The following is a 27,668-nucleotide window of genomic DNA, read 5'->3' on the forward strand; positions in this document are numbered from 1 at the left end:
AATTTATCTGGAATGCCAACTACTGGGACAACCTCAAGTGGCAAATATAATCCAGTGGTGCCAACGTTCTCCCTGATGACAGCTGCTTCCTTCCAGATCCATATAATCCTAGGATTTAATCTAAAGTAATATTTTGGATTGGTTAATTCTAATTCATTGCTCCAAGTTGTTCAGGAGAACACACATCTTTAAACCAGGAATGTGAAGTTGAGTGCAATTCCCACCACTGCAAAATTGTACTAAGGAAACACCTTAGCATTTCTAGTATACTCTCCATGAGCGTCTTACTAAAAAGTCCTATTAAGAATTCCCTACAAACCTGAGATTTTTTTTTTTTAAAGAAGAATGAGTACCTTAATTTAAAAATTCAACTTTGTTTTGGTCTGTACAGTACAGAAACCTATTTTGCAGTGTACAGGCAGTTTCATATTTTAAGCTTTTGCTCTGTCAACTTTCAGAACTGCTGGTTATACAAGTGTATTTTTAATCTTAAAAAGAAATTTTGAATTTCAGCACTATTTTATATTGAATAGATTGCTTGCTAGTTTTTGATCATTTTGGCTCCCCTGTACATTGAATCCTGTACAATGTAAGCCTGACAACTTTACTTGACTTCAGATTAGAGTTTAGAAATTGAAATGCCTTCTATTTTAGGTAACATTTTTTAGTTTGTATAGCTCTGAATAGTAGTTTTCATATTTAAAAAGATGGCCTCACAATTTTTATGCAAAACACTTTCTATGAGGACAAGTAACGCTTAGTTCACTGGTTTCACAGTGTCCTCTGTTGCGCCCTAACTGCTCCCTCCACCTACTATTTCTAGCTAGTATAATTATAAGGTATTAAAAAATTTTAGTGCATCTCAGCCCTCCACCACATGAAGTGACAGCTCTGTCTAATGCTGGAGAGTACACCGATCTTGACAATGTAACATTCCCAATGTAACATTCCCGTAGTAGTTCAGTGCTAATGGAAGCTACATATCCATATACAAGCAAGTCTTAATCTGGAGTGAAAGGAGCAGACCTATGCACAAAGTATCAATATAAGGGCGTTAGTGATAAGTACAGGTTGTGAAATGTGAATGTTGAGGTATATCAGAAAAATACGTGCATTTAACTAGTTAACATCAAACAACTTCTCTCCTCCATGATAAAACAATTATATACTGATTTAAGATGAGCGGGATTTACAGGCAATACTAGATGGTGACAATAGAAACCCCTCCGTATGTTATATTGCCTGTACGTTGGTTATTTCTTTGTCTATGATTTTGTAATTAAGATTGCTATCAAAATCCACAGTTAGCACCTTTAAACCGATCATTTTAATCTGAATTTAAATCTAGTAGCATACATACCAGGATAGATCAAGGGCTTGAGTCTTTTCTCATTTACACTTGTTTAATTATATTGGGTGAAATCACAGACTCGTTAGAGTCCATGGAAAAATTCACGGATTTCAGGGGGGGGGCAGATTTCACCCACTGATCTCAGTGGAGTTATAACTGATTTACGCCAGTTAAAGTGGATAATTAGGCTGTTACTTTGAACACCAAAAATGAACAGTGTGTGTAGTGCTTTGTGTCACAAGTAGTGTCAGCAATTTCAATTTGTGGCATGCTCATCTTAGCCTAAGATTTGTATGAAAACAGGAACTTTGTTTTAAAGACACCTACCCTGCTGCTCTCCCTCAATTCAATCAGTTCTGAACAGAAAAATCCATCATTTCTACGGAAACCACTGAGAGGATGATAGCTTCAGATAGGACATAAATGGAGTAATTCAGCCTCTCAGAATAAGATTTCAATATTTATAGAAATGTATTTCAAAATAAAGAAAATGTGCTCAGATAAAGTTTGTTAAAAAAACATTTAATTTAAGCCCTCCATTATGCGTTAGTAGTTTGGAAACCAATCAATAGATCAAAGATCACCAGACAAAAAGGGAATTTGAATTAAATACACTTACGCTAAAGCTGCAGGGGAAGCCAGATATAATGAAAAAAATATTGCCCTGACAAGTGTAACTCTACTATAAGGAAAAGCCAGAATTGTACACTAAGAAATTTTACTGCTGAAAATAGCCACACCTAAAGTACAATACAAACTAGAGCTAATGCACAAAAATTCAAATTTCATAAACTAATTTAAGGAAGATCTATTTCTTGTTGTGAAATAGAGTTGATGGTGAATATTTCAAAGGGTTTTATTTAATCTTTGCAACTCAATTAGTCTCGCATTAGAACTCTAAATTTCCCAGTTCAAGATAAAGGTTTGAATAGCATCTGTTTCCAAATTAGATAGAATAAACTGTTTATGGTCCTTAATAAATGAACCTTACCACATTTTCTTTTTATTCTTAAATTTTACCCCCTATATTGTAACCACCTTCTGATGAACACCAATGCCTAGCCAGGATAGGAATGTTTCTGTCATTTCACCAACAACCGTTGTTTTATACAGTGTTCTTAATACAAAGGTAATCAAGTATAACTGCTGTGAAAGCCTCTTCATATTCATCACTTCTTGAAATTGAGGAGAGGTTACTGAATTCCTCTACACTATAACTTTTACAGCATTAGGCTAGCTGAAATATACTATTATAGGTGTTTGCTCTATAATTTGGCATAAAGGTAATATCTGTCACAGTTGCAGAATTAGCTGCATCTCTGGACTCTAAGTGAATCCCCTTCAGATATGAGGCCTTGTACCTTTATCTCTGTTCAGTGGAATCATAGGATTCTTCCACTCCTACGATAGGTCCTGGGCCACATCATCCCATGGATCAACTGTGCTTACCCAGCAGGCCCAAGTGGTTTAGGCACCCACAAGTGTTCCCTGCGGGAGCCTCAGACCAGTGGATAATGCAGGAGACCAGACAGCTTTCGCAAACCAAAGTATTGTTAAATCTTTTTAGATGGAATAAAGCATGTCTACCCACCCTACAGTTACCTTGCTATGGAAGTTTAAAGCCCAACTACTTCAGTTCCTCCAGCAGTCACTTTGTTTCCCCTGAACAGCTCCCTAACAACTGCCTCCCCCACTCTAGAAGGAATTTTTAATCATTTAGGGTATATTTACACAGCAGCTGGCTGATTCCCAGCACAAGTGGACATACACATACTAGCTCTACTCGAGCTACAGTACTAAAGATAACATTGTGGCCGGGCAGTCAAGTGAGTCACCCAAGTACAATCCTACCTGATGTCCTAGGTAAATATTTGGGTGGCTAGCCCGAGCCGTTACTTGTGGCACCACAGCCACGCTGCTCTTTTCAATGTGCAAGCTTGAGCAGAGCTAGAATGTGTATATCTACTCACTTTGGGAATCAGAACACCCAGCTGCTGCGTAAACACACCCTTCGGGTCATTCTGATCTTTTTGGCTGTCAGACTTAGTTTTGTAATTTTGCTGGCACCTGGCAGCAGCAACTTCACAGCTTAGTAGCTCAAGCATTGTCTCTTAATGATCCTAAAAATGTTTACATTGAGGTTACTTATTTCCCAAATGCCTACTATTAAACTAAACCAACATATGCATATAATAATCATACCAATAAAGCCATACTGTAACTATCCCAATAACTACGTCACATACTATATTCATAAATTGCTACTGATCTCCCTTACAACTTTCTCAAACTAAATTTCTCTCTGAAGTACTTACTTCCCTTCAGTCAGTGAATTTAATGAAACTGCCATCAAAAGGCTATAGTTACAACAAAAGGCTATTTTTAGTCAGAATTATTCAGAGCACAGAAAAAAGAAAAAAAAATCTTAAAAAAGGACGAGAAACGGCTATTATCAGGAAGTTTTATTTTGAGGGCAAAAGCAAATGTTTTTCTTGAGTGACATGTTTCAAAGTCACGAGGAATATTTTTTCTCCTAAAAAAACTAAAAATGATGAGAGTATTTACATAGCAACCTTTCCTATGTTAAAATACTTGTTAAAAATTCTAGTCTTGGCATGAAATTAGTCTTTTACCACTCTTTTATTGTGGATTATATATTTACTATTGCTGTAGTGCATATTAAGACTACAAACAGACTTGTGTTTTTTAAGTGTCTGTAGGGCTCCAATGGTTTTTAAAGAAAACCTTAAGCACAGGGATGAAGAATTTTTCCAGCCTCTCTCTAACCAAGGACCAAAACCTTCCCATATTTTTAGCCAAATAAATCAAGTCATGAAAGGTTCAGATCTCTAAAGTTTGTAAGGATGATAGGGTCCATACAATGCTTTCCCTCTTGAAGTTATAACCTTGTATGAAAATGAACCTCTGGCTCAATAGACTTAATAAAAAATAAATTATTCATTATCATTCTATGGTTTTGAATCCACAGCCAAGGTAACACTGATTCTATTTGAAGGCATAATTTCAATCCTCATCTAATTTCATCAAAATATCCTTTGGCCTGAAAATTCTTACACTTAGGTGAAACAAATTTTTTCTGAATTATGAAGCAAAGTTGTCAATCTACTTTCAGAGTCATTGAATATTCACTACCTTGCATCCTTTACTTACCATAAGATACGAGACAAAATGGCCATTTAAGACTGCAAACTTTAATTTGGGCCACTTCACTTGTGCGTAGATCAAGGACAGACTATGACCCAAAGCTATTATCTTCAAATACGTTAAACTTGGTACCCACAAGGAGTCCAGACTGATCTAGACAAAACCCATTTCAAATAGTATTTACTGTATAGTGCAGATCCTCCATCCAAAGTAACAAGGATGGTTACTTTTTTTTTTTAATAAAATGGAGAAGCAGTACATTAATGCCACTTGATAAGAGTTGTGAATAAAGCTCAGCTGCAATTTAAGTCCCATGCTCTACCCATAATACTGTCTTACACTTGCTTCTACAAAGGACCTTTCTAACCAGAACAGTAGTAAGATCAAGGCAAAATGAAAACAATTACTTACAGTCTGGTCCTTCCAAATTGAGATATGGTATGTCCATTACCCTCATAAGAAATAACCTAAGGCAAAAAGGAGAAGCGTCACTAGCGAACTTATGCCATACAGATCTCTTTAAGAGGCTATTATAAAGCTTAACAACACACTGCTTCTCTAAGTTAGTCGGGAGCAGTACTAGTCACCCTAAGCAACGGAAAGCTTTAGTCCCACTAATAATTTAAAAATCACAAGATGTAGGGAGTATCCCACCAGCTAGCTCGTTCCATGCGGTGCAATTATTTTAAAGTAAATGCTAGTTATCTTACTGACTTGCTCTAAAACAAATATGCCTAGTGTTATTAAAATAGGAAAGAAAATGTGAAAAGTACACACACATTTCAAAATAATCCAGTAACTTATTGGCAGTGTTTAAAGCAGTTAAGAATTGATTACAGTGTGGAAGGAATCAAGAAGCACTAGCCTAAATATGTTGGAGAGGGGGCCATAGGAGTCAGCTGTTAATGTATTGTAGTTCTGTCTTTTCCTCCTCTACCTACAACTTCCCCAGCCCCTTATGTCCCTATCTACATTGAATGGAACTGGAGAGCTTAAAAACTCATAGCCTATGCTATTTTAATGGAGAACAATGAGAGATCTGGCCAAATAAAAGCTGTCCCCCTTAAAACTATGAAAACTACAGGAATGTCTAAGCTACAGAGGCACAGCTATGGTGCTGGAGCTCTATAGTGTAAACACTTACTACAGTGATGAAAGGGGTTTTTCCACTGAAGTAGTTAATCCATCCTCTTTGAGAGGCAGTAGCTAGCTGTCGACCTAGCAGCATCTATACCAGGGCTTAGGTACGCTTAACTATGTTTCTCAGATGGTGAGAAAAAATTCACAATGAGCAATGTACATAGGTTATCCTAAATTGTAGGTATAGATCAGGCTTCTGTAATGGAAAGTAAGTTTTTCATAATTTTGATTCAGATCTAAATAGTGCCTCTCTTTATGATCTATCTGGTTAAAATTGTTAGCTTCAGCATGCAGTAAGCCAGAAAAGAGAACAGGATGACCTAATGGTTTTTAATTTGATAAAATCCATGCCACTCCACGTTAGAAGTACAAGTCCCTATTTGCATAACAGTTTACTAAATAAGAGACGGGTATATGCTGCACACACCTAACCATTTTGTGGAGAGAGAAGCCAAGTGACACTTGAGATTATAAATGGAATGCATTCTGTCACATTTACTGTCCAAGAGCTCTGAACTGAACATCTACAAGCTATTTTGTTTCTTTCATTAATGAGATTTCCATTGGTATGGCTGGATGTTTTTCAACAAGGTTCATAAAAAACCCACCACGGGAATTTCAGAAAGTGTTAAAACAAGAAGAATTCTCAGACTGATACCAAATTCGTGCTATATTATTCCCAGGTCACTAGCCCCAGCTCCTCCCGCATCCCTAGTTCCACACCCAGTTCTGCCTTCAGCCCAAGCTCCATTGCTGAGGAAGCCTTGGCTGTGCAGTAATGGAGGGGAGAAAAATTCCATTAATGGGAGAGCGCAACTGGAAACATTTGCACACCACTGCTATAGAACTTGCATAACATTATTAACAAAATATCTCAGAGAAAATGAAGTAACTATGTACATTAGACCAAGGAAACACAGTCCTATGACAACAATTCCACTTAATATCTGACCGTTGCATCATCCAAGGTAGGTAGAGTTGTGGGAGATGCTGCTAGCAGAAAGGAAATTATTGGTAAGAAGTTTTCCACTCTGCTCCACAGTATTTCCCACAATACTGGACATGAGGTAAGTAGTGAACAGATGTAGGGAGGGTTCTGATAAAAAGTTTGGTAGATATGTACTCCCTTTTCATGAGCTCACTCAAAGGTCTACATTATTTGGTTGTGTTGTTTTCAGAAACCATTGCAACTTCGGGGCCCACGCCTGGATTCAAACTGATGGCTAAGAGATTTTGTATTTCATTCTAAGTCTTCACCCAAAACCATTCTGTTCACCAATTTTAGTTTTCAAACTGAAGACTATATTTTGAATGAAGATTTTTATACACTATGGCAAATATAATATTTGAATAACTGTGTGTTTTATGAGAATGACATTTTTACATAGAAAATCTGTACACTGTTTAAGTTTTCTAGGAACTAAAAGCAGGGTAACCTTGTTTAAGTGCTCTATTTTTTAACTGACAGTAAGTGCACGCTACTATATTGTGTTTGACCTATTTATGCATGTTTATAATATATTTGCACCTCAAAAATGGAGAAAAATATTTAGAGAGTTATAAAAACAATTCTTCAAGGTACGTATCATGATTAAGGCTAAGTTTTTGTCACAGATATTTTTAGTAAAAGTCATGGACAGGTCATGGGCCTCCATGAATTTTTGTTTATTGTCCATGACTTTCACTAAAAATACCCCTGACAAACTGGAGAGGCGGGTTCAGCACCCACTGGTCCTGGGGCTCCCGGGTCCCCCACCGCTGCGGTCAGTGGGAGCTCTGGGGTCCCAGCTGCTGTGGGGAGTGGGAGCTGCGGGGGTCCCCATTGTGGCTGGGCAGCTGTGGTGTGCCCCCACCACTGCATGGGCTGGGAGCTGTGGGGCGGGGATAGAGGGGAGGGAAATGGGCTGGGAGCAGAAAATGTCACAGAGGTCAATGGAAGTCATGGATTCTGTGACTTCCGTGACCTCTGTGACATAATCGTAGCCTTAATCATGATGAATCCATCTGTAAAAAGACCTTATAGAAGTTAGCAGTATATGTACCAAATACAAGCAAGTTTATTCTGTTAAAAAGTATTTGTTAGGTTGTCTTAGTTCTAGTTAAAGACTCCTCACCATTTTAATTTAGGAGGGGTTCCATGGTTGAAAGTGAAACAACAGCTAAAAATTAATGGAGCTATGCAAGATTACTTCAGAAGCAACTCTGTTTTTTTGAAAATTCAGCACAGCTATTTAGCTTAAAGTAAAAATACACAGTACATTTCACAATAGGCAACATAGCTAACTGCAATTCTTCATATTAGCTCAGCCAAAAGACAAGCTTCTAGGATCAACAAGACCATGGCTGTTTTCAAATCCTCTGAAAGCTTAGTAAAGGTACTGAATTGAAGCAGACAAATAGCATTTAGGAAAGATTGATCAACTGCTTGTTCTAAATTCTACATTTATTTAAGTTTAAGAAATTGAGTAAATAAGCTTATAAGCAGGGATCCTAGTCTTTCCGTGATAAAAAACCCACAAAATTCTCCAATAAAAATCTGAAAATCAGTGTTTTTCCGTGATTAAAATGAAACGCTGAACTTTCATTCTGTAGCTGCAATACACACACATATATATCAGTTGAACATAATATCTTATTGATATATTTACCATTTTTAAGCAAGTTCAAAGCCTAACAGTGTCATCAATCATAAGAAAAAAATACAATTACAATTTCTTTTTTACATATACCAAGCCTTTATGCCATTGAGTAACCTCTATATGCCAGAGGTTTACTGGAGTATGTAAATTTAAAGTGCATTTAAAAATCAACCACAAAAGGGGGAGGTTGCATGCATTGAATAAGTGACATTGGTACTTTCAGTAAAATTTAGTTAATAGTTAATATGTTTTTATTTTTTCACAAAACGTACAAACTGAAGATTTTCTGTAAAAACGCAAATTCTGCATTTTTTCATGGCAAATGGATTTCTAGGATTCCTGTTTATGAGTAAAATACTGTTTTTTTGCAAGTCAGTCAGTCATCCTTAGCTATTTGACTTACTTTGTATTACAGACATCACCCTCTCTTGTCATGTAGTCACTACTGACACACATACAGGTTTATCTTAATATTGTGTTGAATAGCATTTATGAAGTCAGAAAGTAAAGGTACTTAATAGAACGAAACTGGCATTTAGAACTTAAGTCCAAACCCAAAGTATTTATTGTAAGATTTTCTGTACGGAAGCTAGAAGCAGGAACTACATTTACCACTACAACATGTAGTGAAAAAGTAGCAGGTGCTCCAAGTTTAACATTGGATTTATTTTTACCACATGAAAACATATTGATCCATTCTTGACTGCAGATTTGTGTTAACTTAAGTTCTAAAATGTATCTGTTTTCTTATCTTTATTCAGCTACCACACAAGAAAATCATAAATCCACTAGGGAAGTGATTTCCGATATCATAATGTTGTAAAGCTGAAGTGCTCAACCTGTAGGTCACGACCACATCGCCCTCTTGTAGTTGACAAGTGTGTGGGGTTGAGAGGTCTCAAGCCAGTTCTCATGCCCCGATTTTGGTTTTCCTCTGAAGTGATTTGCTTAGTCATTCAAAACCATCTCTCTAACATCAAAACCACCAACCATTACATAGATTTCAACAGCACATCCCTTGAAGTTCTGTTCAGCTTCCTGCTTCTGACTGAATGAAATAACTACTTTTTATAAGTTAATATGCAATATTTATACCCAAAATGCGCCCCTCTCCCCCCCATCACCAACACACACCACTTTGCTTTACAGGGAACATTTTTCATCTCAACTGTTAAAAAATAAAATACACCTAAATAGATTTACAGATTTTTAACTCCAGAAAGGATCATTGCAATCATCTAGTCTGGTAAATTAACAGCTCCATAGTTTGGAGAAAAGTGCATTTATGTATGCATTGAAATAATGTGTGTTATTGATTTATGAAGTGCTTCTTGTGTAGCAGCTAGGTGCTAGTTTACTAAGTTAAGAAACCAGTGACAAGAGTTCCCACACCACACTAGAGAATCACTGCAGTTGTTCCACAAACACTAATATTTTATTAGGAACACCATAAACAATTCTGATAAGACTAAACCAAATACAAATCTTACAAGGTGCCCTGACAGAATTCAAGTCCGATACTGAAGCCAGCTCCTTCAACCCAGAAAGCACGGCCATCAGCCCTACAGAGTTCAACTTTAGAAATTGGAAAGAATCATCTCCCAAACAATCTGAACTGCTTCAGTGGGGGCCAGGATAAAGCTGCTTCTCAGTCAGAAACAGCCACAACCTCCTGAATGGCCACAGAAACCACTTATGCTACTGAAAAACCAGGCACATCAAGGGTTCCAACAAGACCCCAAGGCTGTGAACAATGGTGGAGAAAGGCAAACACACAGCCTCAACAGACTGGAAGCTATATTCATAAACAACATTCCTCTATTTGCTTCCACTTACTAGCTAACTCATTTCAGAATTATCCAGGTTGATATGCAGCCAGTTTACATGCATGCATACATGATAGATTTCTCTATCTGCATCCAAACCCTCATTCTGGAGTATGATTTTTCCAAAGAATGACAGTTAAAGTATTTGAATATCGTTAATATATAAAATTTGTAAACAATTTTGTGCTCATACTTCGCCATTACTGGTAAAGACAACATTTGGGTCACGACTGTTATAATGTGACACACATTTCACTACACTTGGTATGATTAATACATTAAGTGGACAGTAAGATTTGATGTTCTTGATTAACTCCTTGCTTCTAGGTGCTTGAATTATGTGTGATAACTACAAGACAAGAACACTGTCCACATTAAGTGGCTTCTGAAGTTTTTTTGGATTTAGAATTCATTCAATATTAACTTTAACTCAGTACCAGTTATTGTCTAATGATTAGGAAATCTGAACTGACAATCTAAGGTTCTTGCTAGAGATCATGTAATCTGATGAGACCAAGTAATTTTGAATTAGCAACTCACTAGCAATAAATTGAAAAAATATAAAGGGAAAAAGTGTAATTCAAAAAACCCAAATCAGTTGCAAGTCAATATATTAATCCACTAGACAGTTTTATCATTTAGGTGGTTTAGAAACCAGTTTAGCTTGTAAGAGTCAGATCTAGCCAGAGTTTTCTCTTCTTCTCAAAGTTAACATGTTTTGTGCACCAAATCTATAAAGCAATACTGAGTTCACTCTAAAATAAGCTAGTTGACCACTGTTATTGGAAAAGTAAACAAAGGAATAAATGCCTCTGCGCTCTAGTCCTCAGTTTACAGTACTGAATTAAAATATTTCATCGATAAAGAGCTTGGACACTTATTACAGATAGATGTGTTTTCCATAGGCAGCCCATATTTCCACACTGGGATCCAATCACCTAAGGAGCAAACTGCATGCTCAGTGTCATGATGGTCAGAGTATCAGTAGGGTTACATCAGTTGCTGGGATAGTGATTAAATGTTAATGTTTTTACTTGTATTGGTTGAATGAATTAGGAGAGCACAGAGATCCTAATAACCATGAAAGACCGAGCATGTACCCTATAGGGAGAAACACAGTACTAAACATTTATGATAAATCTCACCATAAAATAGAGTTTTCCAACTTCCTTCGCTGATACTTTAGGAAACAGTCTATGCTGCAATTGAAGCGTGACCTTTGACAGTTTTAGTTTTGAATTTTAAGCTGTAGAATGCCAGTCCTAACATTTTAAAATCAGAAGCTGGAATTTCAGCCACCACCCAGCTGTACTGAACTTGCTAGTAGTTTCAATATTTTCTGCAGCCAACAGTATTAGAAGTATAACACAAGCAGTTTATATGCTATATTATACATATTTACATGACATAAGTTTCCAGATAAGCAAATTTTTAATGGTAGTTAATGGATTTTAAGAAGTGGACTAGAATAAATTGCGCCATTTATTCAAGATATTAATATTCAAGATGCATCCGATGAAGTGAGCTGTAGCTCATGAAAGCTTATGCTCAAATAAATTGGTTAGTCTCTAAGGTGCCACAAGTACTCCTTTAATTTTTGCGAATACAGACTAACACGGCTGTTACTCTGAATACTGTGGTGGTAAACTTTAAAATTGGCTTATTCATAAAGTCATATTTAAACAGTAACTGGCACATCAGCTTGACAATAGTTCTCTATGATCATACATTGTACATTATCTCTATTTAAGTACTAGGAAACTCCCCAAAAAGAGGAGTTATTGACAAAGTGACTTGTTTACCAGTTCTGAATTGCCAGGAATTGCAACAAAGGTAGAAAAATTTCAGCAGATGCCAGACCAGAGGTCTCAAAGTCCTGGCCTGGGGGCCATCTGTGGCCCGAGAACCTCCCCACTGCAGGCTGCAGAGGAGAGGCACATGCAGACATGCTGCCAGCAATGTCTGCTGCAGGCACCGCCCCTCGCAGCTCCCATTGGCTGAGGAAGAGGGACAGAGATACCATCACTAGTCGCCATGCAGAGTCAACCATGGAGGCAGCATCGTTAGTTGCCAGGCAAAGGCAGCAATGGAGGCAGCATCACTTTCTTCCCCACAATGAATATAAACAAGTCAAAATACCGAGCACAACCATCTCATACACACTGCGCTGCAATACTGAAGGTTTCAACTGCTCAGTCACTGAGGCCAAACATCAACAAACGGACAGAACTGAAGCGTTGCCAGGTGTCTGGCAAACACTAAAAACTCTGGCAGGAGAAGAATTGTATAAAGTTGTATGACAGTTTTATTATTTCTAAGAAATTTGAAATAAAAAATATAAATGTTTTCTTTTCTGAACACCATCTTCAGTGACATTATCGGCCCGCTAGGAGGATTTGAGGACTGGCATTGGCCCTAAGGTAAATTGAGTTTGAGACCCCTACTTTAGCCACTGAAGCCACCATATGCATGTGCAACATAACCTCCCACCAGTAACTTATTTGTGACACCACCATTATGTATGAGTTGTATATATTGCTTTGTGTTGCAGTGAGTGAGTATGCTGCATCCTCGATTGGTAGATTATCTTTGCCATTTATGTCCTCACATTATGTACAAGGAGAAAACACTCAGGAGTGCTGCTATAATTTTTTGCCCTTCACAACAAAAGAACCAACCATATTTACTAGATTTGAAGAGTAACTGAACAAAGCTAAATTGCATCTGCTCTTAACCAATTTCAAAGCTTTTAAGCCATCATAATATGTAATTGAGTTCAAAATTGGTAACTCAATAAAAGTGAAGTGTTCTCAAAAAATGTTCAGGCTTCCATTAGAAGTGCAGAACACCAAGTGTTAAAGAAAAGCAGCTTCTCTGAGATGGCAAACACTGAAGAAAACTCTTACACAAGTTGTCTGAGCACCAGCTACCTAAGGGTTATCCAATTCATTTGTTTATCCTTAGTAGTAATTAAGCTTGTTGTCGTCATTACGCTAATTGTCGCAGATGCTAGTTTACTAAAATGCTGGAGAAAAATGTTTAGCTAGAATACTACCAATGGGTATTTAATATTAAGGCTATCCTCCCATAAGTTCACTTTAAAAGCATGTTTAGGAAAACAAATTGTGGCTGACAGCAAGAATAGACAGGCACCAAAAATTATGTATACCCTAGGAATTTATCAAGATCAGAGATCTGCTTCTTTGTAAAAAAGCACTGATCTTAGAATTGAGATAGTTGCAGTAGTATTTCTTTAAATGAGGCATTTCAAAACACAGCATTAGTTAATATAATCAATATTTGCAATTGCACTTAAAACTAAGTTATATCAATGGGAATGTGGTGCAACAAATGTGATCTGCTACATCTGTATTTTCACTTATCTGCAGAGATTAGGAATACAGAGTCAGTGTCTTTATCCACGATTTGAGATTACCTCTTTTGTCGGTTTGAAACTTCTGCAAACAGACAAATAGCCATGTAAGAGTGTCACCTTATCCTATGAAATAAGTAAGTGCTGAATTAACTAGATTTATGTAATCATGTGTAAACAGAAACATGTTTTCACTACATTAACTCAAAATTTGTTTATTTTAACTTTATTAGAACTCAAACTTTTCCTGTTAAGCATTTACAGTCAATAGCTAATGCAGGAAGTCAAAAGGAGAAATAACGTCCTTCCTATACATCTTTATGTAGTATAGTCCTTTTTGCATTTGGAGGAAGCCATCTTTAAGATCTTTGAATTAAAACTGCTATAGAAGTGATAACTCTTAGTACTGGGAAGAGTGTGTTAAAGTGCTTCAACATCCCTATGTGATAGGTTCACAAAGTATTCCTATTTTACAGATAGGAAACTGAGACAAGTTAGTGGTGGAGCCAATAACCCAGCTCCTCCAATCCCACTCTAACTACTAGAGTAACTATACACAATATTTACATACTCTATCCTAGATTTCCTAAAAACTGAAATTCTTTAATATCTGGAAAATGTCACAACAAACAGAAAAATAAATTTACTATTAATATTGGTTCTCAATCTAACAAAAATTCATCAGCATTGTTGCTTGCAGCCCAGTATTTTGGAAATTTTAGATTTGTAGTTTCTTTAGAAGACTCTACAAAACCTCTTTGATAAGGATATTTTAGTTTTAAGTGTTTAAATTTCATATATTACTGACTTGGAATTCTCTCAATCCATATATATTTGCTGCAGAGATCACCAAGTATAACAAGACCTATACATTTTTAATCAGTTTCAGTATATTATAAAGATATAATGATACTCTTGGACTTTCGGTAAAAAAATGTATTTTAATCTACAGCTACTGGGAGTCAGTGAATGAACGTGTTCATGTCATGTATTGAATAACTTCCCAAAATATAACTTTAGAGTGAGATGTATCACAGGATTAAGTGAGACTAGACTGATCAATGCTGCAGCCAGGTCTCATTTACTCAACTGAACGTATGCAATAAGAGTGGTGTTGAATTCTAGTTGATCACTAATCTGCACTTTTCTGTCACTAGTATATCATAGATAATGGAAGAACTTACAAAATGATCAGATAAAATGGCCCTTTTGAAATGGTAGAGAACTGATAAGGTGAATTTCAAAAGTCTACTTAAATGGGCTAGCGTCACAAAAGGACTTAAGCAACTGCCACTTCGGGCAACTACTGGGATTCACAAAACCATCACTCAGCTGTTGCCAAATCCTGCAGGCACCTAAACTCTGCAAGCACCCAAATTTTTTTCTGTAAAAGTTCTAGGTGTCTCTGTTTCTGCCTCTGAACATACACAATGCAGCCCCATGCCAGGCATCCAGATGCATGAGTTCCAGAGCCATTCACAAGTCAGGAGAAAAGAGGGGTTCCTCCTAATTTGCCTACGGGGCTGATCTGGTAAGCATGCAAACCTCGCCTAGCAGATCAGAACCCGATAGGCAAGCTTACACAAAACGGCTGGGATGGGATAACCTTTAGCCCAGTGGTTCAGGTACTCACCTTGGATGTGGGAGAGCCCTGATTCAAGCCCTGCCAACCCCCTCAACCCTCTAACTGAGGGGGAGAAGAGATTTCAAAAGGGATATGCCACCTCTCTGGTGAGCATCCTAACCGTTCAGCTGTAGGATATTCTGGTGTGGGGCTCCTTCTGTCCTTCCTGATGAAGCTGTTCTATTGTGGACAAGTAAAGTCATTGGAGCAGGTCTCCTACCTCCCAGATGAGTGCTCTAACCACCAGGCCACTGAATGACTTATTCTTACTCCCAATGACACTTTCATTATTTATTCACAGTGCAACACCTGCAAAGGGAGCCCCACACATCACAATATCCTATTGCCCAGTGATTATTTACTTACACGAAAAGTGGCATATCCCTGTTCAAATCCCTTCTTCCCCTCAGGTGGTGGGAGGGGCATGAACCAGAGGTCTCCCATATCCCCAGTGAGTATCCTAAGCACTGGACTAAAAGTTTGAGGGAGTCCTCCTCCTTCCCCTCCCTTTCAGTTTCTTGATAGAAAGGCATAGGTGCCTAATGTCAAGCAAGGATGTGCAGCTGAGAATCCCAATATAGGAAAGCACCTCCCTGTGGCCCGAATTTAGGCATGCCTATCTCAGAGGTACAGGGTGTAGGATTCAGAGTGGTAGCTGTGTTAGTCTGTATCAGCAAAAACACGGAGTCCTTGTGGCACCTTAGAGACTAACAAATTCATTTGGACATAAGCTTTCATGGGCTAGAACCCACTTCATCAGATGCATGGAGAGGAAAATACAGGAGCAAGTATAAATACATGAAAAGATGGGAGTTGCCTTACCAAGTGTGAGGTCAGTCTAACGAGACAGTTCAATTAATAGCAGAATACCAAGGGAGGAAAAATAACTTTTGTAGTGGTAATGAGAGTGGCCCACTTCAAACAGTTGACAAAAAGGTGTGAGTAACAGTAGGGGGGAAATTAGTAGGGGGGAAATTAGGTTTAGGTTTTGTAATGACCCAACCATTCCCAGACTTTATTCAGGCCTAATTTGATGAAGTGGGTTCTAGCCCACAAAAGCTTATGCCCAAATAAATTGTTAGTCTCTAGGATGTAGGATGCAAACCTCATCTAGCATCTCCCATTGGCTAGCTTAGGCAAGGAGCCGCCAGCATGCTGCCTTTTGTGAAACCCACTCTCAGGAGGTTCTCCCCCGTCTCCTCACTGTATAGGGCACCTCAATGCCTAACTCAAGCTTTGTGAATCTCAGTGATTTTGTAAGTGCCAAAAAATCAGGAGTGGTGATGCCCCTAAGTTTCTTTGTGACTCTAGCACAACATGCCTTCAGTATCATCTCCAATAAGGTGACAGTTTGCAGATTTGGCTATTTCTTTCCAAAATGTGGTAGTCTTCAGTTTACAACTGTCACTAAACCTCTGTCAAGAGATTCCCCATCATAACCTTACTGTGTTCACATGCCATCATGTAAGATTATTCTACCACCAGAAGCATGACAAGGAAAGACTACGAATAAGCAGAGCATCAGAAACATGCACAAAAAAAAACTTTAGATTTCTAAAATTCTCAATTAAATCTTTAAGATCTTCATGAATATCTAATCCAGCAATAAAAGATGCTGTGAATTTAAGATCCCATGAATTTATTCTGAAAAATCAATGTAATTTCTTTAAAAGTTTATTGCCTGATATTTTAAATATGTCACAGATATTAGATTTTGGTCCAGGTAAAGCAAAAGCTGTATCAAAAATACCACTCTGGATCCTTTGGACATTCTTCTAGGCTACATCTATCTCTCTCTTTTTTTTTTTTTTTTTAAATCAGTGCAGCAACAAGCTTTATTGCTCACACTAAATCTCCAAAACCTATCCTTGCCTTACGAACTATAGAAACATTTAAATCAGAGTTATTTTTCTCACTTTGATTATTCCTTAGAACTATGCAAACATTTGCTAACTGACAAAAGTATAGATCTCAATACCAAGAAGAACAATGAAGCTAGAGCCACAATTTTAACATAATCCCTTCCATGCTCTCTTAAGCAAGTTGGCAGGCATCTCCCTGCTCAGAAGCAATACTTAATGAATATATGGGAGTTTTTACCTCCCAATACCAACACTTCATTAAATTCTTAATACGAATAAGATAGGCCACTAGGGAATTTTAAATGTAAAATAGTAAAATACAAGTGATTAGTTTAAACTGACGGTAGAGTTTTCAGCTCCACCTTCAGATTATAGCAGGTTTTGTAATGTACAGTGATTTACTTACTTGTTAAAAAAGGGTTCAATGAGTTTTGATCTAGCAGATACATGATTTTTCGGAGGACTGAGAAATGAACCTAATAAACAAAGAAGAAATTCAGCATAACATATGCATTGAAACAGAGAGTAGAGGAATAGTTTTTTGGGGAAAAAAAATATATAGTACCTAGGTAGTTAGCCATGGAGATGAAACACAGTCCTGTTATGTAAGCATCATAGCCTGCTTCATGAAGTTGTTCAGAAGCTGTGTCATAACTTGGAAACCCTTCTGCACTTTCTGAAGAAGGAAAAGTCATGTTTACCTAAGGGTATCATGTAAGTGGAAGTTATATTTAACCAGAAACTCACATTTGCTGCAAGGGCATAATGCACTATGGATAATTCTAGTAACTTTTACAAATTACAAGCAATTTAAAGCTTCACTGACAGAAGAAGGCTTCTAGGAACCATTCCTATTCCCACTGAGTCAAAAATTGTACCACTAGACTCTCATAGCCCTTCTCATCCAGAGATATTCTGGATCATACTGCCACTTTAGCAGCCAAACTTCCATTGAAACAATGACAGGTTTCAGAGTAACAGCCGTGTTAGTCTGTATTCGCAAAAAGAAAAGGAGTACTTGTGGTACCTTAGAGACTAACCAATTTATTTGAGCATAAGCATCCGATGAAGTGAGCTGTAGCTCACCAAAGCTTATGCTCAAATAAATTGGTTAGTCTCTAAGGTGCCACAAGTACTCCTTTTCTTTTTATTGAAACAATGGGAACAGGATTAGTCATCATCTTATTTCTTCTGATTCTTCTGCAACACATGACATACAGCATGTAATTGTTACTCCAGTGGTAGCAAACAGACTAATATTTTTCAACAGTGCTTAAGTGACTTCAGCATCTAAATCCCATTTCCAAAGGTGACTTAGGGCCACATTTTTTAAAGATTCTTAAATGCCTATATATGCAAATAAGTACCTTGTGGCATTCTGAAAATCCCACTAAATACCTAACTGCATTTTTAAGCACCTAAATACTTTAAAAGTTTACCCCTAAAATACTTAGAAAGCCTAAGTCCCATCGACAGTCAATTAACTTCCACTCCACAAGCCCCCAACATTAGCATTGTATAGCCTTTCATACTTAATTTCCCAGTCTGTAGAGAGACATCTGAACAGTTCAAGCAATTTTTTTGGGGGGGAAACGGGACTAGAAGGAGAGAAACAGTGCTTAAACCAATCAAACTTAAGTACACACAGTGGAAATGGAAGTCAAGCCTAGTTATATCCACTTTATTACAATTAAGGAGTCTTTTCCGCAGCAAAAATGATGAATGAATATAGCTATGAAGTACACCCCAATATTTACAATAGGGACATAAATAGGTGTCATAATATAGTATTTTAGCCATATGTTAAGGAAGCCTATATGTAACAAAATAAGCTAACTACCTTATCTAGTATTTTTCCAGCACCTAACCATGACTCAAAATTCTTAGCATATTTAAGTTTAAAAACCTACAAAGAAGTTATATAGCACCATAAGCATGCCAATGTTTCAGTCAAAAACAGAATATATTTTTAAGAAAAAATGTTAATACTACCTAACCAATAGGTTCAGGTAACTTGATTTAAACTCAGCTCAAACAGGTTATCCTTTTAACGCCACAATGCATACCCACACATTTCTCCACAAATCTAACAATCGACAGAAGTATTTCAATAACTTTAAACCGTCTTTGCCTTGAAAGTTCTGACCCACGTCTATCGCAATATCAAACTTTACAGTAGTCATTCATACAAGTGATTAATGTTAACATATCCACCAAATTTTGATGCAGAACCCAACTAGTAGCAAAATTAATATGATTTCATAAAATCATTTGGTACTACATCAACTAAAAGAGCTCACCAGGGAGAGGCCAAGTTGTCCCATCCCCAAGTTGGAAGAGGTTACAGCAGTAGTTCTCAAACTGGGGGTTGGGACCCCTCAGCGGGTCACGAGGGAATTACATGGGGGGTCATGAGCTGTCAGTCTCCACCCTAAACCCCGCTTTGCCTCCAACATTTATAATGGTGCTAAATATATAAAACAGTGTTTTTAATTTATACATGGGGGGGTGGGTTACACTCATAGGCTTCCTATGTTAAAGGGGTCACCAGTACAAAAAAGTTTGAGAACTACTGGGCTACAGTGAATACATTGTGAAAAGTACATATGTGGAAGCAGGAAACTATGCTGTGTGCACCAACACCTCCTGCTGGTTGGCTATTAGAATTATTACAGAAGAAAAAGTCAGAAAGCCTCTGGATTACTATTTCCTTTCTTGAAGCCACCCAAGTTTAATAAACTATGTGCATTTGCTCTGCATATTTAGAATGCTAAACGGAGTAATTCAAACATCTATATTGCTTAAGACAAGAGACCCTCTCCACCTGCCTTTCAACATGTTACGCCGCCCAATGGTTTTTCCCTTTTTATATCAGCAGTTCATGAACTCCATTCCAGAATGTTAAAAACAGTCTATCCCTTCCGATCATTTAACATCCCTTCTTTCATGCCACCGCCTTAAAAAGTGATACAGCTCCACAGTACTTAATTACATTCTAACCATTAGTATGGGATCTAGTTACTACTGTATTCTTTCAAAGAGTCCAACTAAGTACTACTGGTAATTAATTAAATAAGAGCTTTTAGAGTAAAGTACTTACACCTGGGCTTAATTTGAGACTAGCAGAAATTATTCACCAAAACCTAAGCTACAGAACAAACGCCACCACTACAGTGACAGAACAGCTGTTCATTCAAGAATTACTATTCTACTTCACTCAAAATAAAGCTGAAGTATAATGCCTAAAACCACTAAGAATAATGATCACAAATAGTATAGCATATATGTAACCCACTGCCAATACTAAATGGAGTTTAAACACCATTTAATTTAGAAATAGACCATTTCACATCCCAAACCAAGCAATTAGCATATCAATTTTTTCTGCGAAAGACGAAACCTAGCACATAATTTAGGAGCATGGGGCAAATGCTTTTATGCATCCTTACCAACTTCAGGAGGGTTGAATGGAATCTCTTTTAAACGCTTTTCCAGTTCTGCAAGGGATGTGTTGTTAATAATTTCCTAAAAACATAAGAAGGCACAGTATTTGAGAACATCAATGCCAAATGCATTTTCCCATATATTGAGATTGTATGGATTAGAGGTAACATTTGGGATTTAATACTGCCAGTCTGTGTTCTCTACAGAGCTATACACAATCCAGTTCCAAATTCTAAAGTCCTGGAATGAACAGTGTGTTCCGACTCAAGTTTAATGTTACATGCAAGTAATTGTTACAATTACACTATTTCTATCAAAAGCATTTTAGGCTCTGGGAACCCTAGAACAAAACAGCAAAATCAATACTGAGGCACAATCCTTATCTAAAATCTGGCCTCCTGCTGAAAAAAGAGCACAAACAGCAACTCAAAAACCAAGGTTTACAGCAGGTTACGGAATTAGAACTGAGCACATTTTACCCAGAAAGGATGTAACTGACCAAAAACATTGGTACTTGAGCCGGTGAGATTTTTTTTTAACCAGACACACCTAGTAAAGAATATACAACAAGATGTACTGCTGCTTAATGGGGTATCCAAGCAACAGAAATAGACTGACAGTTTACTTACACAGTTATATGGTGTCTGATTTATTAGAGTTAGGCAAATCTTATACATTAGCTTAGTTGACTAGCTTTATTCAATGTAACAAGAGTAGTCACTGACACGTTACACAAAGATTCTTAAATCTGAAATAAAAAGACAATCTAGTCTAATTCATTATTTGGGTCACTAAACACTTTGTATTTATAACTCCATTAGTCTTGCTATTGCACAAAGAAAGAAACAGGCAGCAACTTACTCAAGGCGATAGCGCAGCTGAGTAGGGAGAACTAAAAGTTCTCCAGAGGTTATCTACAATATACTTAATAATTTTGTGGTTTGAGTTAACTCTTACATTTCAAGACAGAAGCCAAGAACCAAAACGGACACAGACTGGAATACCCTCACTCACAGCGGCCATCCATCCAGTGTAAAGCTACATGGGTAGAATAGGGAGGGAAAGCTTGCAACTAGCACTGGGATCAGGGAAAAAGCCCCTGGTGGGCTGGGACGGTTTGTTTACCTGCAGCGTCCGCAGGTTCGGCTGATCATAGCTCCCAGTGGCTGTGATTCGCCGTCCCAGGCCAATGGGAGCTGCGAACCGTGGCCAGCGGGAGCTGCGATCAGCCGAACCTGCGGACGCTGCAGGTAAACAAAACGGCCCGGCCCGCCAGCAGATTTCCCTGACAGGCCACGTGCCAAAGGTTACCGATCCCTGCACTAGCACTTCCTCAGACAGCTATTCTGAGAAAAAAAAAAGTTTTAGCCACCAGAACAGAGAAAAAAGATAAACAAGTACTACTGTCTTTAAAAACTATATTAAGAACCTGCCAAATAATTTTCAACCCGGTGATCAAGCTCAGAATATTTGTTGCACTGGCATCCAAAACCTCCAATTAGATGCACAAGGCATGTACACAAATGATAACATTGTTTCTATCCCACCCCCCCAAATTATAAGTACTGTAAAAATTCCAAAGCAAATATCACTGCAGTATCTGAGCTAAACAGAAAAGCCAACATGTATTATCAAAATATTAGTTTTCAAGTCACAAAAGCCTCCAGATTTATTTGTATTCAAACAGGACTACTCAACACAAGGCTGAAATACTTGAGACATAATTTAGTTATTTTTTTACTCATTAAGACCTTGCCCCTGCCCCGAAAAAAAGCTGCAGAAGTTATTATTGCAAGGTGTGCTCCGCTAGAGGCCCTGGCTTCACCAGGTCACCTTTCGGCTTTAGAATTCACCCAGTCCTGGGACACAGGAAAGTTTTGCAGAATGATCACTAGCCTGGCCATTCATTTCTCTAATTGGTATGCCATCTTTAGGAAGCGTTCACGCAGACTGCTCCCAGTATGCAAGGAGTATATATGTGCCGCAGAAGAACGTAAGTACATGCAAGTGACATTTCCTTCCAGTTGGAAACTTCTAAAAGCTAAAGATGGAGTGTTTGCAAAACTCTAGGGCTTTAGTATCCAGATAAGCAAGCAACTTGAAGGACCTAATATTTGCTGGCATGAATGTGAGAAGAGCAGACTGGCAAGAAACTGCCGACCGTACCGGTAGGGCCGCTGATGGGGTAAGCAAAAGGGGCTGCTATTCCAGGGCCTGGCAATTTAAAAGGGCTCCAGCGGCCATTTAAAGGGCCCAGGGCTCTCAGCTGCCGCTGCTTCTACCATGTCAGCAGCCGAAGCCCAGAGCCCTTTAAATCACTGCCGGAGCCCAGGGTGGCGCCAGCTGGGCAGTGTGGAAAGGCTGGCTGGGGGATTTTGGCTCCAGCCTCGCCCCCTCTGCCCGAGCCTCCGCCCCTTCTGGGGACCCAGAGCCAACCTTGCCCAGGACCCTGGCCGCCCTGCATACTGGTAACTTATTTAAGTTACTTTCACCCCTGAAGAATAGGTCCACAAGAAGAAAGACAATTCAGGATGCAACAACTGTTATTCACAAAGCAAAACCATTCTACTAGTCTCTTTAATTAAGACCACAATTTAAACAGTAAAAGCATATATATGCTTTTCGAATTTAGAGGACATCAAGTCAATACGTAACATATGCAGAAGTTAAGATTTGCAGCCAACTTAGAACAGGACAAAAATATAGCTAACTGCCCATATTTCTTTAAAAAGAAGTATTTATTCATAATTATGAATTAAATAGCTTTTTCCTTTCGTGCCCCATATTGTTCTTGAATAGACCACATATACTGCAAGCTAATGTGTGCCTAGAAATTTAAGGCTACCTTTAAGATATTGGTCCTACAAATATTGTTCCATTTATGCAACATATTGAATTGTTATCCTAGTGTGCGTATACACACACAAGAAGGGTTAGTTCGCCTATTTTGTGTATATACAACACGGAAATCAATTCTTACAGCTATACCTAAAAAATTGTATTTTACTATACAGATAGAATGCGGCCATGATGAAATCCTACATTCAAATCAATAGTTTAGTATTACCATGGATATAAAATCCAGCAACTGTGGTACAACACAGCATTAAATTGAACTTTACTGAATACTCAGTTCAACTGAAATTTTAACGAGAGATTTTTAAAACGATATTTGAACAGTCAAATTAGTCTAAACACAAAAATGATGCACCTCGGACTCAAAAACCCAGAGTCCTGCTCAGGCAAAAGTCCTGTTGATTGAGAGGATAGTTACCCAAGTAAGGACTGCAGGAATGGGGCCCCCAGAGTTCAAGGAAAATCATGATGGAGAGTTCATAAGACATTTTCTTGTATTAACTCACAGCAGAAATCCTAGAAGATTAGTTTTGGCAGAGTTAATTAAGAACTTTACATTTGTCCAGAACCTAAAGCTAACTGCTCAAGACCAGGCATTTAGTAGAGTTTTTACCATGGAAGAATGGAATTTAAAAAGTATCATAATTTGTTATTTTAAAGCTCATTTACTGTAGTTTTAGAAGGGTTAGATGAAAAAGTTTTTTACAACAGTATGAAGTCATCCTGCTACAACAGAGATAGTATTTATAAATGAAACATTCTATTGTCCGTTGTCCTCTATCAAAATATTACTTATATTTCAGTACTCATTTAAAACTCACAAAAAAGATTAGACTATAGTTATTTACATTTGTAAGTTACCTTAAAAGGTTGCGTACTTGCCATCAGTTTAGTATCCAATAGTCTAAAAATGAAATTTAAGAGGTAAGAATGAATTGTTTTGTTTTTATAAAAAATTTTGCCAAACATTCAAGGATATTTTGTTTTATTCAGGGGTAAACAACAACATTAAGATGCTGAAAGTTATTAACACAGATCTTTAGGGAGCATTAGAACTGAGCTATGTCCACTAGAAAAAGTCAACAGACTAAAAAGGTGAAGCTAGTAACATTAATAGCAAATGAACACTGGTCCCGATTCAATCAGGGTTCGCAACAATTTTCATACAAAGACAACTTGTAAAGGCTTCTCTTTGGCTAAGAAGTATTCTGACAAGGGCGATGCAATCAGCGATGTCATAAATATGAATTAAAATGCAGACATTAAGATTATTTTTAAACTAAATTGTTCCTAAATCACTACATATTGTGATATGAGTCACAAGCATAATTTTATGCTTAATTTAAGCAAGAAGATAGCTGGATACACTTTACTGACAGTTGATATCAGTGAAAAACTGCTCATTTGTAATTTGAAGATGAGCCTACCTGGGAAAGACACATGCCGCTAACTCCTTAAACTCGCTTAGGTCCTAAAATTCAAAACAAAGTTTTGTTACTGTCAAACCCGAAAAGTATAAAACTCATAAGATATTCTACTACCCTGAAATAAATATTGATCAAGAGATTCCAACCCTTTTATCCACTAAGATTTCTAAAGTAAGATCCAACGGCTGTACTTTTTTCTATTTCAAATCGAAGTGTACTTGATTACACTCTTTGAATGCCTGCTGACACTCAGTTTTTATAGGATTATAACCTTTCAACTTATCACTGTTTTTTCATCTAAACCTTCTGCCACCCATCTCCAATATTTTGCTATGCAAAGATAACTGAAAAGGCTGCTACAGAAGATAAGCAGAAACTTTTAACCTGAAGAAGTCTGGTATAACCCAAACCCCACTTTCCATTAGAAGCAAGTGCTTTTCCCATCCCAATTTATCATACTAACGATGGCAGCCTCCATGTTCTGTCTGATATTAGAGCTAATCAACTACAGAAAACTGAAGAATTTAGTAAGTATTTCTTATATATTTTATAGTAGAGAATTAATTGAATGTTCATTTTCAGGAGATATTTTACTAGTGAAATGCTTGTTAAGTCATTGGCCCTTCCTTAGGATGGGTTTGTGTATGTCAGCTCATTCTCTTAAACATTAACTCTTTGAGCCAATGAAGCATATGAACAGATGGTCACCTGGGAAGGTTGAGAAAACCAATCCTCTGTATTCACGCAGAAATGGCGGTGAATCTGATAGTAGAGGCAAAGAGTCCACTCTCTGCAGCAGAGATTTATACCAGAACCCCACTCTATGCCCAATGAGGAGGGGGAAAGTAACCCAGCTAAAACCCTTATGAGGGGGCAGGAGGGGAGAAGTCACTGATGTTCTTGGGATCACCCAGACCAATAAGCCATGGGTTGCCTTCATACTATGCCGGTATGGCTCAGAGCCCTGACACCAATAGACAGCTCCATCAAATTCACAAAGAGGTTGTGACAATCAGGGCTCAAACACTCCAAGGAGAGAACAGTGGGTCTGAACCCCACAGAGTAAGCAACTGAATCCATAGGTTGTATACAATGTTACGGTGTACAAAAATATGTTGAGTAAGGTCTTTTATGAAAGCCTGTAATGTTCTGAACTTGATGGTTTGAAATATGTATACAGACCGATTACGTAAATGTGTATATAGAATACTATGCTCATGATATCTACTACAATTTCAAATACACCTCATAGCAGACAAGTAACCATCCATGGTACAACCTAGGAAAAGACAAATAATGAACCATTACAGTTAATGGGAAGACACAAGGGAATTTTCCCTGCTCTGAGAAACAATGAATTTCCATAGTCAGGGGAGAAAAAACTGTAAGCCGTATTAAAAGGGAAGGTGGGGTTTGAAGTGAAAAGCATTGAACTGAGGGATAATTTCAACAGCAGAAGGGGCAGGGGTGGAGGGCGCTGCCTGAGAACACTGGATCTCATCACCTAAGGCTAGGGGGCAAGCTGGGAAACTGTTCAAAGGCAATAGGTAAGTTTGTATTAGAAAAAGGAATTTATTTAATATAGAAATGTAAAGCACGAAGTTGCATCTTTATGTTTATATTCTGTAACTTGTTTGCTTTTTCCTTACTATTTCATCTTTGAATCTGAGATTATTAAATAAATGTTGTTTATTTTTATCCCAAGCAGGTCTCTGGTGTGCCAACTGTGTGGAGGGGAGAGGGATATCTCAGTGGTTTGAGCATTGGCCAGGGTTATGAGTTCAATCCTTGAGGGGGCCATTTAGGGATCTGGGGCAAAAATTGGGGATTAGTCCTGCTTTGAGCAGGGGGTTGGACTAGATGACCTCCTCAAGTCCCTTCCAACCCTGGTATTCTATGAGTGTCTCTGCTAAAGTGTGCTGATGACTGAGGGCTGTTTCCACACTTTTGGGGGTGACGAATCAGAAGGGAAGAGTCCCAGTGTCTCATGCTTTAGAACTCAGGTTAGACAAATTTGGGGAGGCTCAGAACCAGAAAGGCTGTTGGAGTCACCCTGCAAGGAGTAATTAAACTGGTAGAAGCCAGGGTGAGTCTTTGTTGGCTGGCTGGCTAGTAGTGTCAGGGCTCTGAGTCATAGCAGCACAACATTAAGGCACGCAAAGTTACAAGGGAGGCTGATCTGGGTGATCCCAAGAATATCAGTCATTACTCACTCTTCCCGGTGCCTGAAAATCTCCACCACAAATACAAGTCGTAACTCACTCTGCCCCTTCTCTCTCAGCTGCCAACCTTCGTCCACAACAGAAGCCGAAATTGCCTTAATGATGGCCTTGGATTCTGGGTCTCCCTATTTCCACAGGTAAATAGGGCTAACGCAAGCACAAGTTACAACTTCTGAATGACTCAACAGCATCAAAGCCTGGTAATTTGTAGGAGTAGGTAAAGAAAAATCAGCCTACACCATAATAACCATATTGGCCAAAATCTGAGGACTTCAGAAGCAGTGACAGCAGCCTCACCTGCGCTTTAGTAACTAAAAAGGCCAAGTTACACCACTGTCTAAAGATGGTTTTTTGAGCAAGTGACTCCCTATTTGCTTATGGGCCAACATAGTTCAAACAGGCCCCAACCCACTTCCCCCACATCTAATAGCCAAGTCTCGCATGCAGCCTCACCCCAAAAAGCCTCCAAAGTTTAGGATGCTTGTACAAGACACAGGTGATCCATTTCCAGCCAGATCTCTTGCTTCCTCAAAGACTAGTACTGTACCCTTACCCACCTAGCACAAAATTAGGCCAGGCTAGTAGATTAGGACTTCTTAAATAATCAGAACACCCTCCCCCTCCAATATTCCAGTACTGCAATTCCCATCCTTATAACCAATTTGATTTTATCCCCCAACTTCTGCCATTAGATTTCATAATGTCATCTCCATATCACAACTCAGCTTCTAGATAACAT

General features: G+C 38.1%; 1 protein-coding gene across 4 annotated transcripts in view; it reads right to left on the minus strand.

The window, feature by feature from the left end:
- PARN (poly(A)-specific ribonuclease) overlaps positions 1-27,668 on the minus strand; it is a 161,634-nt gene that overhangs the window by 113,303 nt on the left and 20,663 nt on the right. For 3 of the 4 annotated variants that reach the window (XM_073362401.2, XM_073362402.2, XM_073362404.2), the window contains exons 14-19: positions 24,708-24,751; positions 24,142-24,184; positions 20,430-20,505; positions 17,546-17,656; positions 17,387-17,456; positions 4,928-4,983 (exon numbers count right to left, since the gene is read on the minus strand). In XM_073362401.2, the coding sequence (XP_073218502.1) occupies positions 4,928-4,983; positions 17,387-17,456; positions 17,546-17,656; positions 20,430-20,505; positions 24,142-24,184; positions 24,708-24,751 (400 nt within the window). The remainder of the gene's footprint in view (positions 1-4,927; positions 4,984-17,386; positions 17,457-17,545; positions 17,657-20,429; positions 20,506-24,141; positions 24,185-24,707; positions 24,752-27,668) is intronic. The other variant, XM_073362403.2, reaches the window with a different exon arrangement.

This window comes from Lepidochelys kempii, chromosome 10 (assembly GCF_965140285.1).
Source record: "Lepidochelys kempii isolate rLepKem1 chromosome 10, rLepKem1.hap1, whole genome shotgun sequence".
NCBI lineage: Eukaryota > Metazoa > Chordata > Testudines > Cheloniidae > Lepidochelys > Lepidochelys kempii.